At 37.0% G+C, this 16665-nt stretch overlaps 2 protein-coding genes across 4 annotated transcripts; one reads left to right on the top strand and one right to left on the bottom strand.

The window, feature by feature from the left end:
* On the top strand, positions 1331-9432 carry LOC109209151 (mitogen-activated protein kinase kinase kinase YODA-like). 3 transcript variants are annotated; one of them, XM_019372362.1, is made up of 12 exons: positions 1331-1628; positions 2667-3322; positions 3522-4259; positions 4378-4465; positions 4599-4661; positions 4960-5120; positions 5217-5292; positions 5618-5677; positions 5765-5872; positions 6032-6271; positions 8010-8101; positions 8256-9432. In XM_019372362.1, the coding sequence occupies exons 2-12, from the start codon at positions 2769-2771 to the stop codon at positions 8752-8754; spliced, it is 2679 nt and encodes an 892-aa protein (XP_019227907.1). In that variant the 5' UTR covers positions 1331-1628; positions 2667-2768; the 3' UTR covers positions 8755-9432. The 3 variants fall into 3 exon arrangements, with proteins under 3 accessions (XP_019227907.1, XP_019227900.1, XP_019227914.1); XM_019372355.1 differs by having other exon boundaries at positions 2684-3322; XM_019372369.1 differs by having other exon boundaries at positions 2758-3322.
* Positions 9518-15821, bottom strand: LOC109209164 (short-chain dehydrogenase TIC 32, chloroplastic-like). The gene is made up of 8 exons (XM_019372374.1): positions 15597-15821; positions 14611-14842; positions 13247-13326; positions 12500-12653; positions 11884-11962; positions 11178-11262; positions 10534-10580; positions 9518-9962 (listed from the first exon to the last, which is right to left on the bottom strand). The coding sequence occupies exons 1-8, from the start codon at positions 15700-15702 to the stop codon at positions 9804-9806; spliced, it is 942 nt and encodes a 313-aa protein (XP_019227919.1). The 5' UTR covers positions 15703-15821; the 3' UTR covers positions 9518-9803.

Here is a 16665-nt window from a genome sequence, read left to right on the forward strand (position 1 = left end):
TATCAAGTGCCACAAACTCAAGCTTTGACAAATGGGACATAGTGAAAACTATCAAAGATGATAAATAATTAGAAATCATTAGGATAATAGCGTAAAGAATCTTAAAAATTGACATAATATCAAATTTGTGATCTATATACACTAAAGTGATAATTCCATAGAAAAGAATACTATTTGTTTCTTCAAATTATTAGTATATCTTTGATGTTAACTAGAAGAAAAATGTCTTCTAACTTTAACACAATTTCAAATGTCGAACAACATAAAATAAGTATTCTTCTCTCAATTAATTCTATTAACATGAAAATTAGCAACTTTCACACGACAATCATACAAATAAATTAAAATAAAGAAACATAAAATTCTTTATTTTTACACATATCTAGAGATGTGAGAAATTATAAAACTGCATATTAGAGATACTAATCATGAAATCAAAATATATAACGAAGAAAACAAAATGAACAAGTATACCTGAACAACGAAAAAAGCTCAACTTCGTGCTGATAACGTGTTAAGAAATGTAGCTCAAAGTAACAATATAAAACAAATAGATAAGTAGAATAAGAGAAGAAGAGATAACTTTCTTATTTCATCGAGTGTTCAAGTGTGTTCCATCTCACATTTCATTCCTCTATTTATACTATTACATATGAAGGTGACAAAATGATTGTCTTACACATGATATTAACAATTGAGATCATGGGAGAAGATCATGGGGAGAGGTTATGGAGGTGCGGGAGTTACAATCATAATAGTGATGAATAGTGGGAGGTTATTTACATCATGAGTGAAAATAGTGGGAGTAGTGGACATCTATATTAACTATAGGTTTTACAACAAAAAAGTACTTTTTTATTGCAAAATCTATCAAACAAACACAATCAAAATATGAAAATATTTTTGGCCAAACTCTTTTCACCTTGTCCCAAATGCATTAATTTTTCTGAAAATGATCGAGTAATTAAATATCAAGTTCGAATTTTTATTGCAACACTCGATCTATTGACCTTTGTCAATAACAAAAACAATCCAGTAAAATCTTACTAATGGGGTCTATTGACCTTTGTCATCGGCAACAATTGATATACTCTTTTTTTTTTATAGCTTCAATAGTTCACTACAAATTTTTGGACATAATTTAGCAAAGGTCACTAAAAAAAGATGCTATGCATATTAATCGAAGTAGACGTAAATTGATTTAAAAAAGAGTTGTACATGCAAATTGATTTCATAATAAAATAGTCAAAATACACAATTTTATTTAAAAAATTATAGTAACTACTAGTATCATTTATTATTAAATTCTTTAACTCGTACACCTCTTTTTCCACTCCACTATCTTTCTCTCTCTTATACTTAGCTCTTCTCACTCCTCTCTCTCAACTCTCATCTCCGTTCTTACGCGATCTCTTCCAAAATCACTTTCTCCAATTCGAATTCTCGACGCTCTTTTATCTCTTCATTCTCTCTCTATCTCTGCTTCTCAGAAAAATCTCGGAGCGGGGACAGAGCGAGTGAGATTTTTCTAGGGTTTCGTTTGAGCTAATATCTGAGTTGGATTCAGCAGGCCAAATCTGAAAGCGAGCTGTTTCGTGCTCGATATGTGAAAGCTCAGCACTTTACAGGTGAAATTTTCGTGATCTTTGTTTTCAATTCAGCAACAAATTTCTGGCTATTAAACTTGTTAAAATCTGTACTTTTTTTACTAGTTTAAGTGCATTGTTAGTGTTTTAGATCTGCCTGGAAAAGCTGTGTGTTTCGAGTTTTTCAGATCATGCTGATTGCGGTAACTCAACACTGAGAGATCAGTAGTTGATTTATTTCTAAGAGGAACAAACACTAGTTGCATATTGAAACATTGATGAACTGTGAATAAGTGATAAATGGTATATGTAATAGACCGCGTTATGCATATATTAGTTTGATGCAAACACCGGGAGATGGCAAGAAATGAAAAGAACAATATTTTTGTGTTGTGATTCTGAAAAGAATTTGGGTACAGGAGATTTCGTCGCAGTTCCTCTCGCCAGTTTTGCTTGGCGTGAGTGAATAGGGTTCTCTAATATCCGGAGACCCATTAATCTTTGAAATTGTATAAGCATAAAAGGGAGTTATTCCTTCGAATTGGATCATGGGTACTATTTCATGTTCAGGCCATATTGTGTTTAATCGGTTTGCTAGGATGTTTCTTGTAATGGAAAATGATTAATTACCTGTCGAAGGATTAAGCAAATAAAGAAATGGGGTAGGAATTTCTGTTTTATTATGCATAGGATTTATAAGTGAAAGTTAAATTGTTGATACGAAACTATCTGTTTACGCCTACCAATAGGAAGGTGAAACAAGGTTTGATAATGTCACCTTAGTTATGCTTGTCTAAAGTCTTAACCACTTGGCCTCTAATTGATTGTCCACGTTCTTTTTGATGAACTGACATAACTATTGGTTACCATGGTTGTATTATGAAGCCGACTGCTTTAGTTGGCTAATTCTATCATCTATAAGTATGTCCTTGGTCCTGTTTAACTTCATGCCTGTTTGTTGGAATATCATTTATGTAATATTTATCTTCACAAATCTTGATTTGCAAATATATGGAGGGATTGACATATGGATTGTAGCAACAGATTGAGATTCTATTTTTCTTAACTAGATCATACCAGTCTTTTTCTGCTTGCAGGTTTATTGTCTTATACAAGGCTGGATATTTGAAAATAATGTTGTAGTAAGTTGTTTGATTTTGCTAATTTATAGCCAAAGGAAATATGCCTTCATGGTGGAAGTCATCATCAAAAGAAGCTAAGAAGAAAGCAACAAAAGAAAGTTTTATTGACACACTGCATCGCAAGTTTAAGAGTCCAGCTGAAATTAAATCTCCCAGTAAATCAGGAGGTTCTCGAAGACATAGCAGTGACACTGCTTCTGAGAAGGGTTCTCTATCCCAAGCACAATCAAGAGCATCATCACCTTCCAAACATGTAGCAAGATGTCAAAGCTTTGCTGAAAGGCCTCTGGCTCAACCACTACCACTTCCTGGTCTGCGTCCAGCAAATGTAGGTCGGTCAGACTCTGGAATCAGTGCATCCGCAAAGTCCAGAGTGGAGAAGGGCTCAAAGCCATCCTTGTTTCTGCCTCTCCCCAAGCCTGCACGCATCAGGCACAGACTGGACCCTGCAGATACAGATGGAGAGCTTGTCTTTGCATCTGTTTCAAGCGAGTGTTCTATTGAGAGTGATGATCCTACTGATTCACGTCAACGTAGTCCACTTGCATCTGATTATGAAACTGGGAGCAGAACTGCTGTTGGTAGTCCTTCCAGGTTAGCAAATGTAGAAGGTCATTCAGAGGAAAATTGGGTCATCATCGATTCTTTTCTTTCAAAAGTCATCTCTTCTACCTTTGGCTGGCCTTAATTGCTTTGGCTAGTGTTTTTTCTTGTTAAAAACTTTGATGCTTTCTTTTGATAAGTAATTGTAGTACCCTGATTGACACAATTCTTTTTCATGTTGGTTTTGAAGTTTGATTGTTAAGGATCAATCTGCGGCTGGACAAATTAGCTTGAAAGAAACAACAGGACCAGTTAGTCTTTCGCCAAGTAAAAATGTTTCCTCTGTATCTCCTAAAAGAAGACCTTTAAGTAGTCATGTGACCAATATACAGGTCCCTCCTCATGGAGCCTTTTGCAGTGCTCCTGATAGTTCTATGTCAAGTCCTTCTAGAAGTCCTATGAGAACTGCTGGAAGTGAGCAAGTTACTAGTTCTACTCTATGGGCAGGAAGGGCTTATCCAGATCTTCCTTCACTTGGATCTGGCCATTGTTCAAGCCCAGGGTCTGGTCAGAATTCTGGGCATAATTCAATGGGAGGAGATATGTCAGGACAACTGTTTTGGCAGCCTTGTAGAGGAAGTCCAGAGTACTCACCAATTCCTAGTCCTAGGATGACAAGTCCAGGACCTAGCTCGAGAATTCACAGTGGCGCCGTCACACCAATTCATCCTAGGGCTGTAGGTGGAGCCTCTGAATTGCAGTCTAGTTGGCCTGATGATGGAAAACCGCAAAGTCACCCTTTGCCTCTTCCTCCTTTGACAATCTCCAACTCTTCACCCTTTTCACATTCCAATTCAGTTGCAACATCTCCCTCGGTGCCTCGAAGTCCAGGTAGAGCTGAGAACCTTGCTAGCCCTGGCTCTCGTTGGAAAAAGGGAAAATTGCTGGGTAGAGGCACATTTGGACATGTTTATGTTGGTTTTAACAGGTACATTCACTGACCATGGCCTTTTGAAGTAAATACAAATCCAACATATTGTCATGTCCAATTCTACGATTGATCGTCTGAAGATTTTGTTTAATACCTGGCCTTGTCTATTCTGCAGTGATAGTGGTGAAATGTGTGCAATGAAGGAGGTTACATTATTTTCAGATGATGCAAAGTCAAAAGAAAGTGCAAAGCAGTTGGCTCAAGTAAGTTCATCCAATAGGGAGCAGTCTATTAAAGGTTTAATGTTTGTGGACTGCTTAGAGTTGTTGATTACCGAGTCATAATATATTTATATGTTCGTGTTTGAGTATGCTCTTATATTTAAGTACTTTGCAGGAGATTGCATTGTTAAGCCGGTTGAGGCATCCAAACATTGTTCAGTACTATGGGACAGAAACGGTGAGCTTCGGACACAGTTTGCAGCCTTATCAATTAAGAGCTTGATATGTTAATTACTGTTAGAGAATTTGGTTCATTATCCTATCACTCCAAAGCTTAGTCGCGAGATTTAAGTAGGGAGCAACTATAAACCTGATCATATGAAGGCCATATACTTTTCTGCCCCGTGAGTCAATAAAACAAGTGCTATGTTTCAGAGCAGTGAATAAACCGAAAGGGAAGAAGAGACTTTCTCGCGCTCCGAAATTTTATCATCTTTTTGAGCTGACATTTTTTCTGAATTGTTTACCTCAACCAGGTTGGCGATAAACTGTATATCTACTTGGAATATGTATCGGGCGGGTCCATTTATAAGCTTTTACAAGAATATGGTGCATTTGGAGAAACAGCGATCCGTAGTTATACTCAACAAATCTTATCAGGGCTTGCATATTTACATGCTAAAAACACAGTGCATAGGTAATATGTTCTTTGGTTGGATCATTTTTGTAAAATATCATTCTTTTAGCAGTCTTTACCTTTGTACCCTGATTGCCTAACTCTTCATTTGCACAGAGATATTAAAGGAGCAAATATTCTTGTTGATCCAAATGGGCGCATAAAGTTAGCAGACTTTGGAATGGCAAAACATGTAAGTTTACCCATAGACTTTTAAGGAGTTATATGTTAGATGATCGCAATTTGTTGTATGATATAATCAATTGGAGATATCATATGGCTTTTTTATTCAAATCTGCTCTTTGATCTCTAAATTATTGCTGTTGGAATAGACAACATTTTTTCTAATCATTTAGCTTTGTTTCTTGTTTCTGGAGTGATAAATACAGAACTTAATCCATTAAGTCATGCACTGGTGTTATTGTCAATACTGTACCATCAGGGACACCTTTACCCTCTGTAGGTGTGCTCTTCAGGCTGAGCCTCATGTCTTTAATTTTTCAATCACAAATTTGCAGATTACAGGACAATCATGTCCATTATCATTCAAGGGAAGCCCTTACTGGATGGCCCCCGAGGTGAGGATTTGATTTGGGCAGTATTTTTTGCATGCGCCTTGGTTGCTTATAGTTCGACTTCAAAGTGCCTCTTTGCTAATGTTTCAGGTTATAAAGAATTCTAGTGGCTGCAACCTTGCTGTTGATATATGGAGTCTTGGATGCACCGTCTTAGAAATGGCTACATCCAAGCCCCCTTTTAGCCAGTACGAAGGGGTGAGTAATTTGGCCTAGAGAACATTAGTTGAGCATTTCGCCTTGTTTTTCTTCTGGAATTTGTCTGTGGATTTGCTGTAAATTTAATTTGAGATTGCAAGTTGTACAACACAATTTATTCCCTTAACCTCTAATATGTGGTGTTTGATGGGCCCAAAGGTTGCTGCTATGTTTAAGATTGGGAATAGTAAAGAACTCCCAGCTATACCAGAACATCTCTCAGATGAAGGAAAAGATTTTGTGAGGAAGTGCTTGCAGCGTGAGCCCCGCCATCGTCCTACTGCTGCTCAACTATTGGAGCATCCTTTTGTGAAAAATGCTGCAACTCTGGAGAAGCCAAATGTTTCTCCTGCATCTTCTGATCCTCCATATGCAGGAATAAATGGCGTAAAATCTCAGGTACACTTCTGTTTATTTTAGTCTTTTTCTTCCCATCGATAAGACTTTGGAAATCCTTTCTCTTCCTTTTCAGTTTTCAGAAACAGGAAAGTTGTGATGATGGTACTGGTAAAAGTACACCGACACATTTATTCTCCTATCAGTAAAATGGTCATTAATATGATGTATTCTGAATCAGCAATTAGTTTTGGCAAAATTAACTGATTGGGTACATGTATCCAATATTCAGGCCCTCTTTATTTTAAATCTGTTGACCACATATATTGTTAAGGTTCACTCCTGGTTAAGATTAGTTCAAGCGTCTATATTTGGAGTTCATACAGTAATCAATCTCATATGCCGATAATAATTCAGTTATTTGAACTCGTCACATAGGACCCAAAGAATGGCTAGTTCTTAGAAAAAAGATCGTTTGATTCTGGAAAAGTAGATGATTTAACTGGTATGTAAATATGGTCAAGGTTTATATTGTTGGATGTGCGCTAAATAATCTGTGTAGTAGAGTTTGTAGCTTTTCTACAATTGGGTAGGGGAGGAGATGGGTTCTTACAATATATTTTCCTTGGGTATCACCAAGTAGTTTCTGTTATCTTTTCTGGAACCATGAACTTTTTTTTTTCCTTTTTCTTCGGATAGGAATCTTTTAGCAATTGAAGTACGTTAAATAAAAAAGAGAAAGAAAAGGGATTTACTAGACAAGTTAAAAGAGAAACAGTGAGAAACTTTCTACTTGCTGACCAGTTGTATTGCATTCTGTCGTGTGGCTAAAAGCTGCTTCTTTTGACAAGATTAACAAGCTAGGTTCATTTGGATGACCAAATAAACTTAAATTTTTTAGTCCTGTCATTCCCCATCCTTGCTTCTCTTCCCCTGTATTCAAACGAAAGCAGAGAGCTACCTCTGATGTCTGTGCATGAAATCTTAAGCATAAATGTGTTTCATGTTAGAATGCCATCTCTTTTTTTTGATAAGGTAAAGGTTTATTGATAAAAGTACCAAGGTGGTACAGAAAATTACATAAAAGGACCAGACAACATCTACAGAAAACTTCCAATTACATCTTTTAGAATGCCATCTCTTTTGTCATTGCTTTCCTTGAAGGTAATCGAGATTGGTGAGCCTACTTCTTGTTAGCTTCTTGGTTCATAACAGAGTAAGAAGCTTCACACTTGGAAAAAAGACAGAGAAAATAGAAGTGAACCTCTACTTTGAAAAAAAAAAATTGACTTGCTTTTAGCTTCTTGATTCATTTGAGAGTAAGTTGCTCACCCTTGAAAGAAGAGAGAGACAGAAAGACAACAGAAGGAAGTGAAACTTTTATGCTTAAAGAAAATGAAAATTGACTTGTGTCAGTATCCATAAGGAGATCTAGATGGAGGATGCTCATGGTGCAGCATATCCGAAATGATGATGCATATTAATGCTATGGCACCATTAACTGTATTATTAGATGTAAATTGTTCTCTTTATTCTAGCACCAGTATGAGGGATCATGTCTTCCTTGGAACAGGCCGTCTTCGCTTGTCCCATGTTGGAATACCTAAAAGAGAAAAAGAGTAAATCATCCCTAAAGAAAAGGGAGTGCAAAAGATTGACTACATATTAAATTCATGATGTCTGAATGCACAAAAAAGTAATTCCAAGTGAAACTAACAGTACGTTGAAAACATTATACATCTTCATCTTGGACTTACGTGGCATGGTCTAAACTTACGGGTGTGTTCTTTATGAATCTTAGGGCATTGGACAGGCAAGGAACTCACCTACGTCAGAATCAGAAAGACTTGCAATCCATTCATCCAGAGTTTCAAAATCTAATTTTCACTGCAGGTTCTTTTCTCTTGATTATTTCAAATTTCTTTAGTTGTTGAGTCTTTCTGAAGAAAGCAATTGCCGTTCAAGTTATAATTCTGAATATAATAGAGAAAAAGAATGGAGGCAGTACTCATCTTTGTGATTACTGATATTCCTCTTTGATCTCCAGTGATATCCACATTACAAGGAACATATCATGCCCTGTCTCGCCAATTGGTAGCCCTCTTTTACATCCAAGGTCACCTCAACACCTAAATGGGAGGATGTCTCCTTCACCCATATCAAGTCCCATCACCATGTCTGGCTCATCAACACCTCTCTCTGGAGGGACTGGTGCTATCCCATTTCATCACCTTAATCAGTCAGTTTACTTACAGGAGGCAGCACCACTTCCACAGAGTCCTTATATGAATGGGCCTTCGTACTGGGATCCTGATGTTTTACGAGGGACACCGTCAGGATCTCATGCTTTCCGGGAATTGGCATCCTCTCAAAATGATGCTCTTGGAAAGCAGTTCGGGAGGCCTACGACAGGAGAGCTTTTCGATGGGCAGTCGGTGCTGGCCAATCGAGTGTCTCAGCAACTCCTAAGGGATCATGTGAAACTGGTTCCTTCACTAGATCTAAACCCTTGCTCTCCTTTGGAAGGTCGCACAGGTGAAGCATGATATTATCTTTGTCAGATCCAACATTCGAGGTTGAAAAAAAAAGATACAACATTCACGGGAAAATTCCTAGTTTCATTGTCTACTGGGTTTTCTTGTAAATCTGTTTATCTTTGTAACTTTGAAGGAAGCTGATTTGCGCAATAAGGATCCCGTGGAAGGGTGGGGGTTGAGGACTTAGGAAATAAAATAGCTTATTGAGCAGAACTTTATACATTGTCTATGTCGTTCAGCTGATCATATTACCTCTGCCCGGCCTTGAGTCTAGTGTTTCAAAGATGAAGCTTACTTCCCAGTGAAACTTTTGGCCTTCTTCACCATAGCATCTCTGGACACTACAACTGTTTGTAAAATGTTGAGTGCCTAAGATCAAATTTTATAACCAACCCTGAGCCATGAAAGGAGTCATTTGTTCGTGGAAGCTAGCTTCAAGTGATTCAATGTATAGCTGATCCTTCAACAAGACATTTGTGGTACCAAACATGTATATTTATGCTGTCCCATAGAAGAGAGTACAAAAGAAGCAAGTTTGCAAATTAAATAGGTTTAGGCCCTTTATCTCCTCCGCTTTCCCCCTTTTGGGGATGGGGGTTGAGGTTGTTGTACAGTAACAATGAACTGAAAATATTGCAGATACTGTTGATTAAACAATCTGAGATGACAGCACATTTCTTTTCTATATTTTGTCTCTTCGACTGCAGCTGGTGTCTCACTGAGTCAAACTTCAAGTATGTTTTGATTTAAAAGACGTTTAGTGCTCCATCTGTTTATGAATGTTGGGGACTGTATCAGTTGTTTGGGACTAAATTAAATCTCAAATTACAAGATGGCCAAGTCAACTGGCATGGTTTTCCATAGAATGAGGCAGTTACCGCGCCCCCTAAAAAAATTTGAGTTTAAAGTTTTGGTGGAACTGTAATTGCAATCAAGCTTATAATGATAAGAAGCTTGACCTAAAGCTCCTCTTGGAAAAAATCGGATATTTGCTTGGCATAGTAGCCTATGAGACCCCTCTTCACACAGTAGCAAGGTTGAAAAGAGTATGCTTTATATTAGTCAACTAAACTCATGGTAAAATCCCATAACTTTTTTGCCAATTCAGCATCATTAGCTTGTGGGCTTGTCTCAGCTACGTTGCAGTCCGAATAATATTTGCCACTTACACCTTTAACATCCGGATGCAAAGCCACATAGCATGTTGTTGCAGCCCCCTGAGACCAATTTTCACACGGCAACATCAGCAAACATAGAATTATATCAAGAATCTTATGGAGAGAACATTGTTTGCCTATGAAACAGTTAAAAGGTGCATGAATGGAACAGCCAAAACTAAAGAAAATATTTTTTTGTCTCCAGATCTCTCTTTTGGCTCCTGAAACTTCTTTTGTGAAAGCTATTTATATTGTGAATTTGAAGCTATAACAGTAGAAATGGAGAAAAGAAAGGACCTATGAGGTACTCCACTTTGAACACAAATGATGACAAACCTCATTTTCTTCTTTTCAGTATTAATTATTGATAAGCTTTAGAAGAAAGGGTTGGTTGCATAATATCTAGAGAAATTTGGGTGTTAATCCAACCAGACTTCGATGAAGGAAAAATAATAGCACTCTTTATATCATACTCCATTTGGAATATAACCTACGAATCGTGATCTGGAAGTTAAATTCAAGTTCTAGCAAACAAGGTAATTTAGATGTCTCATTTTTCTGCAGTCCATTTCTCTTCTTGTTGCAGTTTAAAAGAAGAATTTAATAGAACTACCAGCACTCCCATAATTACCTGCTGAACATTTTTCATCACATGCTTACCAAGGATATTAACAATGCCTGCATCACATTGAAAGGGAAAATGAGTTAAAAGTTCACAACCTGCAGTATATTTAATTCATAAAATTCATTTCTATTATTGGTTACTCGCAGTACAGAACCCGAAAGACAACATGGCAGAAAGATCTGAAAAAGGATCTATAGTTCATTATAACATGCCCTCAAAGAGCATTGTGAGCACTAATAAGATAGATGAAAGATAAATAAAAGTGCAGCCATATAGAGCTTATAAGTTTGACCAAAGGCAGTGACCTGGTCATCTTGCTTCCAGCAAGTGTAAGTAACAAGTTCGCAAACCTTAGTAAAGAACAAGATATAAGCAACACATGACACAAACAAGCCATCGCGAAGACCCACTATGGACAGTTTACAAGGGCTTTGAACCAGATTTGGCTCATTAGACACTTAACTAGCTCGAGGGAATATCATATGGCTAGTGTCATTCACCTCAACACCAGCAAATTTAACTTAATTCCTTGCCTATGAAGTCATGAAGCAACAGAGCGATGCAAGCAATCAAGAGTACACAATCCAGATGTGCTCTATTCACAGCACCCATGCAGATAGAACACATGACTCAGAAGTCAAAGAGATTACCACTGACAATGCTGTGCTGACGGAAAAGGTCAGTGGCAATGGCTCCTGGGTGAAGAGAATTCATCGTAATCTCCACTCCCTCATCCTTTTCAAGGAAATGATCACATTATTATTCTTAAAGGAAATGGCCACATTATTATTCTTAAAATGGATAAAAAGCTTATCTTCTACTTATACCTGTTACCAGACGAGCAGAGTACCAAAAGGTTCTTTAAGCCTAACAATGCTAGTTAAAGACAGAATTCAACCTAACTACTTCAAAGTCTACTGGTTAGGTTAGCACGCCTAATCAGAAAAGAAGAGAGGATACTTGTGCCAATGTCTATTCAGGGACTATGGGCTTTAATATATTTGTAAGATAAAGATTGTAACTCAAAAAGTGTTACAATGCAATATCACAGGCACTATAATGGATAATGCTTTCTTGAGAACATTTTTAGCAAATGGTGAAGTTTAAAGGTGTGCTTTAAGTACTTGTTAGCAGAAAGCGCAAAGCCAAAAGCCTCCTACCATCATGGTATGCCACTTTGTCAAGGAGATTTCAGTCATCATGGTAAATCCATTTGAAAATTACTAGGTCTAGTGTCAGTCTCAAATTTGACATCTTTATATGCCTTTACAATGATCTGGTGGAATATTTTTACCAAATGTATAAGAAAAGACCAATCTTCAAACACATTAAACTGTTTACTAGATTAGTGTGTACCTTCAGACGTCTAGCAAGTTCATTAGCATGTAGCACATTGGCAAGCTTTGACTGACCATATGCAGACAGCCCATTATACCTGAGGATCATTCATCCGCATAAGACAAAGCCCTGGTCTCAACTTTTCTATACATAAGCATAGTTCATCTATTTTTGAAAACAACATAATATGTACTCCTTATGACTGCAAATAATTGATCAACTCCTTTGACTAAAACATTTTTGTCCTCCATCACGGAGAATTTTTATCCAAATTTTTTAAATTTGTGTAGGGAATAAATATTTTGCAATAGTCATTGGAAATGGCTACTTCCCCGGACCCCGCGCATAGCGGGAGCTTAGTGCACTGGGCTGCCCTTTAGTCATTGGAAATGGCATCCCTATAATGTTTCTTCATCGTCGGTGATAACATAACAAGGAAATCAGGGCTTGTTTCTAACAGATGCTCAGTCCCTATGAGAGAAAGATTGGGAGAAACGGCAAAAATAAATTTCTATCACTTCAGTTCTTTACGGATACTCTAATCCAACTAATCAAAATTTTTGGGGAGAAACTTAAAGACTCAACAATTAAAGAATTAGCACATGCAAGATATGTCAGACTATAGCATGTTCACCCTAATTGATCATTGATTTTGTCAAACCGAATTCCTTCATGGTACGAAAATTTGTGGCGTCGTGAGGAGACATTAACAATCCTCCCTTCTTTTCTGCTCTGACTAGCCGTTCTTTTCATGGTCTCCAGCAATAAATTTGTCAAAAGAAAGTGGCCTGCAAATAAATATACCCGTGAAATCACCTTCAAGAGTGATGAAATTTGACCTTAGTATCGCCAAAAATATAATGTAAATACAAGATGTCATTATGTTATGCAGAAATCTACGAATACAGAACCATGCCAAGCGAAGGAGTATGGCATTAAAACAATTAGCATTCAACACTACAAATGCCCACTAGGGTGCTTGCATTAAATGATATTTAACTAGAAAAGATGTCATAAAGTTTATGCAAAAATCTAAGAACACACAACATCGCAAACTAAGGACATGAGCACAACAAGGGAGTAATAATGTAAACATAAACCGAGTGAATTTTGGCTGTGAAGACCAGGTGATCATCCAAACTTAAGCAAAGCAAGAATTGGTCATCACAGACAGTCTAACAAGCAGGACGTAGTTTATAAGACGATAGACACTTAGCCAAAACACTTGACCTCATCACTCCAGTGTTAAGGCCCAAAGACTGGAGATTCATGTTACCCTATATTAACCATATTGCCTCCATAGAAAATACCCAGTCCTTCTATTCTCATTTTCCTTGACTAGTTCATTTCAGTGTTTAGTAGTAAATGTGTTGCATCTTACCAACATGGTTTGTTGCGAATTGCAGCTCAATCTTATCCTTGGAAAGTGTGAATGGGGTTGCCATGATACCTGCATTGTTACTTTGCCACAACATTACAATGATCTAGTTATTTCTGTGCTCAACATTCAACAGTCTGTCGATAAGCAAGTTAAAGCACAAGTACTCATGAACACGAGTGCAAGTTCTGTTCACCCTAATGGTGGTGGGAGGAGGGTTTAATAAGATAATATTATCTGAATCTTATTTACCAGTACACTGAACTTCACACTATCAGCAACCAAATCCGGATAGCCTTGGATTCAAACTGCCGCCCTTTCTAGTTGTATAAAGTAAAAAGGAATATGCAACCATTATTACTTGAACTATGGTGCTTTCTCGAGCGAAGAAATAATAATCAGGGGTTGTTTGATAGGATGGAGAACTGATCTCTGAAATTAGCATCACTGATTACTTTAAGTTTCTAATTTTCAAGAATTGAACCATTAATTTTGTGACTTTTCAAGTAAATTCACATTACTTGGTAATATAAATTGCTAAACTTTTAAAACTGAATGTTGACTTTGTATTGTCTGAATCAATTGATTGGAATATGAAAAAGTAATCTCCATTTATACAGCAGAGAAGAAAAAAACCCTGAGATTAACCAAATAAGTCCAATATGTCACATTCAAATATGGAATATTACAGTTCATCGGAGTGCTTCTTACAATATTTATTGACTCACCTATCCAATTTAGTGTTTAAGTCTAGTCGTTTTGACTTAAAAAATTTTGTAGAATATAAATTGGAACTTAATATACTAAGTAATCTCATTTCTACATTTTTAATCATTCAAGACAGTCTATTTCAACCGTTAGATTAGGTTACCAAAGCATGCTGTGTTTGAGAACTAACACATAACAATGGTTAGCTTTCCTTGATGTTCTTTTAACTTCTTACTTTTCTCTTGTTTCTGTGTTTACATACATACATCTATACTTATATGCCCGGGCCACCACACCTTTAATGAGAACTTAGGGAAGAGATGCGCATAAGACTCACAGCAGATATACATACTTTCTAATATTACAGGATTCTGTTTTTTGGAGACAGTAAATTAAGCATGGTGCTTTAACTTTCTCAACATCTGTAGTTAACATACTTCCATCTTTACGAATTACTATGTCCTCCTAGTTGAAACTAATGAAGCGGTCATATGTATGTTAGTTCTCATGAAGTACGGCTAACACAGTTTACTAAATTCAAATCAAGAAAAGAAAGCACAAATAGCAATACTTGAAATTGCTTTGCATATGCATTTATTTAGGAGTAAAGAAAGTAACTAAAACAAGAGAAAGTCTACACTTATCCATTTCCATCTTACATAAGCAGGTTTAGAGGAAGGCCTGAGGAATTGTAATTTGATGCGAACTTCCTCACTGATGCAAGTGAACTGAGATCTAACTCCATGGCATCAATTTTAGCTTCTGGAACATCTCTAATTATTGCCTCTTTAACTTGTTTTGCAGCAGAGATATTCCTGACCCCCATAATTACATGCACACCCCGCAATGCAAGAACACGTGCAGTTTCAGCACCAATTCCACTTGATGCTCCTGTTAACCACAACGGAAATAAAAGCATGTACTTTGATAGCAAGCATCCAAAAAGATAAAGAGAGCATTTAGAGACAGATATTACTTTTCAAATACTAAAACCAGAACAACTACTGTAGCGCAACTCCAAACTAGTTGGGGTTAGCATATGAATTCTCTATGCATATTCTGCTCTATTTGGGTTCGTTTCCTTCCAAATACACTCTCACATAAAATTCATGCAAATTACACATTGTTAAGGTTTCTTTTTCTTTTTTGGGGGGGATATACAATTATGGTAGTGTTGGACATATGATTCTGTTTCAAAGCGCATTTAAATGTTAAGAGGGATGGTCAAGTGAATACCCTTCGCCGAAAAATTATACCTATGTATAGGGTAAAATATTACTTCTTGTTGATTAAAAAATAGACTTTGAACACTCTTGTACAGTATGTTCAAATTATTGAGTTTTCTGGCTTTGCCACTGCAACGATGATTCATGTCGTGTTTAAGCATATTAGACGTATATGAATGCAAGGTGCCTGTAGATTTGAGGAAAAACAAACAATCTATTAATCCTGCCAAATTTTATGCACCCTTAATTAGTTTTAATAACTTAATTTCTGACTCAACAACAAAATTAGAAACCAGAAGTGAACTATGCAAAATCTATTTAAACACTAAACCAAGAAGCTTCTGTTGGCAGGTAGAATTTTCCTAGAATTACTATGCTCACAACTCAGTTTGGAAAAATTGAAAGAGAGAGTTAGTTACCAGTAACAATGGCAGTAAGAGCAGAGCCATCAATTCCTTGAGTTACTTCCTCAGCTGTTGAATTTGCAGAGAACCCAGAAGCACCCTTTTTGCTTAGAAACCACATAGTATATGCTTCTTCCTCAATCAGCAAACTGTAAAAACAGAATCTTAAGCTATCCTCTTTTCTATTTTCTTGGATTTTTCTCTAGTCTAGTGGGCAGGTGCGGCTTACTGGGCGCCTACTGGCCTAATGTATAAATGTGTACATATTTATAATTTTAGACTACCAAGCAATTCAATTATTAATATCTATTATATTATAATACTAGAGAGTTACACTCAATTATCTTTTAAAAATAAAATCATTATCAATATTTTTGTATATCAATAACAATGACAACAACCTAGTGAGAATCACACAAGTGGGGTTTGGAATGATAGGATGTACACAGACTTTATCCCTAATTTTGCAAAGGTAAAGATATTATTTTCGATAGACTATCGGCACAGTAAAAATATTTTTATTAATTGGATATTGTAGAGATTGGACACATCCATTTTGCATAAATTCGAAATGTGATATACAAAGAATATGAAAATAGAGATGCATGGACGGTCCTAGAGGAACAATAGTTTAAGATGGATATTCTGAGATTTTTTTTTTTGCGCAATAAATTTTATAACTCCATTATCCGTGACCTTGATGTTAGCCTTCAGGCCGTTAGATCCAAGCGGAATAACTTTTTGACCGAGGTTGACCGGCTTAAGAAAGAGCTTCAGCGTCGAGTGGCTTCTCTCATGTCGAAAAAACATATTCTATGTACAACATGGGGAGAAAAACCTTGGAAGAGGCTAAAGGGAGCATCACTGACTTTGATGCCGAGATCGCCAAGGCCCGTGAGGTGGAGTCAACTTCCCGAAAAGGTCTGCCGATCCGACCTGATGCGACTGACTCTTCTGGTTCGGTTCTGAGTTCTCGGGAACTGAAGAAGAACCTGAAGGGGATGATGATGAAGGTCAAGACCTCGATCCAGCGGCACATCCAACAACTTTTCCTGGGGGGCGCATATGCTTCTCTTCCCCCGGA

The sequence above is a fragment of the Nicotiana attenuata genome, chromosome 2, assembly GCF_001879085.1.
Source record: "Nicotiana attenuata strain UT chromosome 2, NIATTr2, whole genome shotgun sequence".
Lineage (NCBI taxonomy): Eukaryota > Viridiplantae > Streptophyta > Magnoliopsida > Solanales > Solanaceae > Nicotiana > Nicotiana attenuata.

Excerpts from the sequence above, each read along its gene's own strand:
- LOC109209164 (XM_019372374.1), bottom strand. The coding sequence starts at position 15,702 with ATGTGGTTTCTAAGCAAAAAGGGTGCTTCTGGGTTCTCTGCAAATTCA. Across the intron at positions 12,654-13,246 it reads ATTCGCAACAAACCATGTTG|GCCACTTTCTTTTGACAAAT; the intron begins GTAAGATGCAAC and ends ATTTATTTGCAG. Across the intron at positions 9,963-10,533 it reads TGATGAAAAATGTTCAGCAG|GGGGCTGCAACAACATGCTA; the intron begins GTAATTATGGGA and ends AATTGGTCTCAG.
- LOC109209151 (XM_019372362.1), top strand. The coding sequence starts at position 2,769 with ATGCCTTCATGGTGGAAGTCATCATCAAAAGAAGCTAAGAAGAAAGCA. Across the intron at positions 3,323-3,521 it reads GCTGTTGGTAGTCCTTCCAG|TTTGATTGTTAAGGATCAAT; the intron begins GTTAGCAAATGT and ends TTGGTTTTGAAG. Across the intron at positions 4,260-4,377 it reads GTTTATGTTGGTTTTAACAG|TGATAGTGGTGAAATGTGTG; the intron begins GTACATTCACTG and ends TCTATTCTGCAG.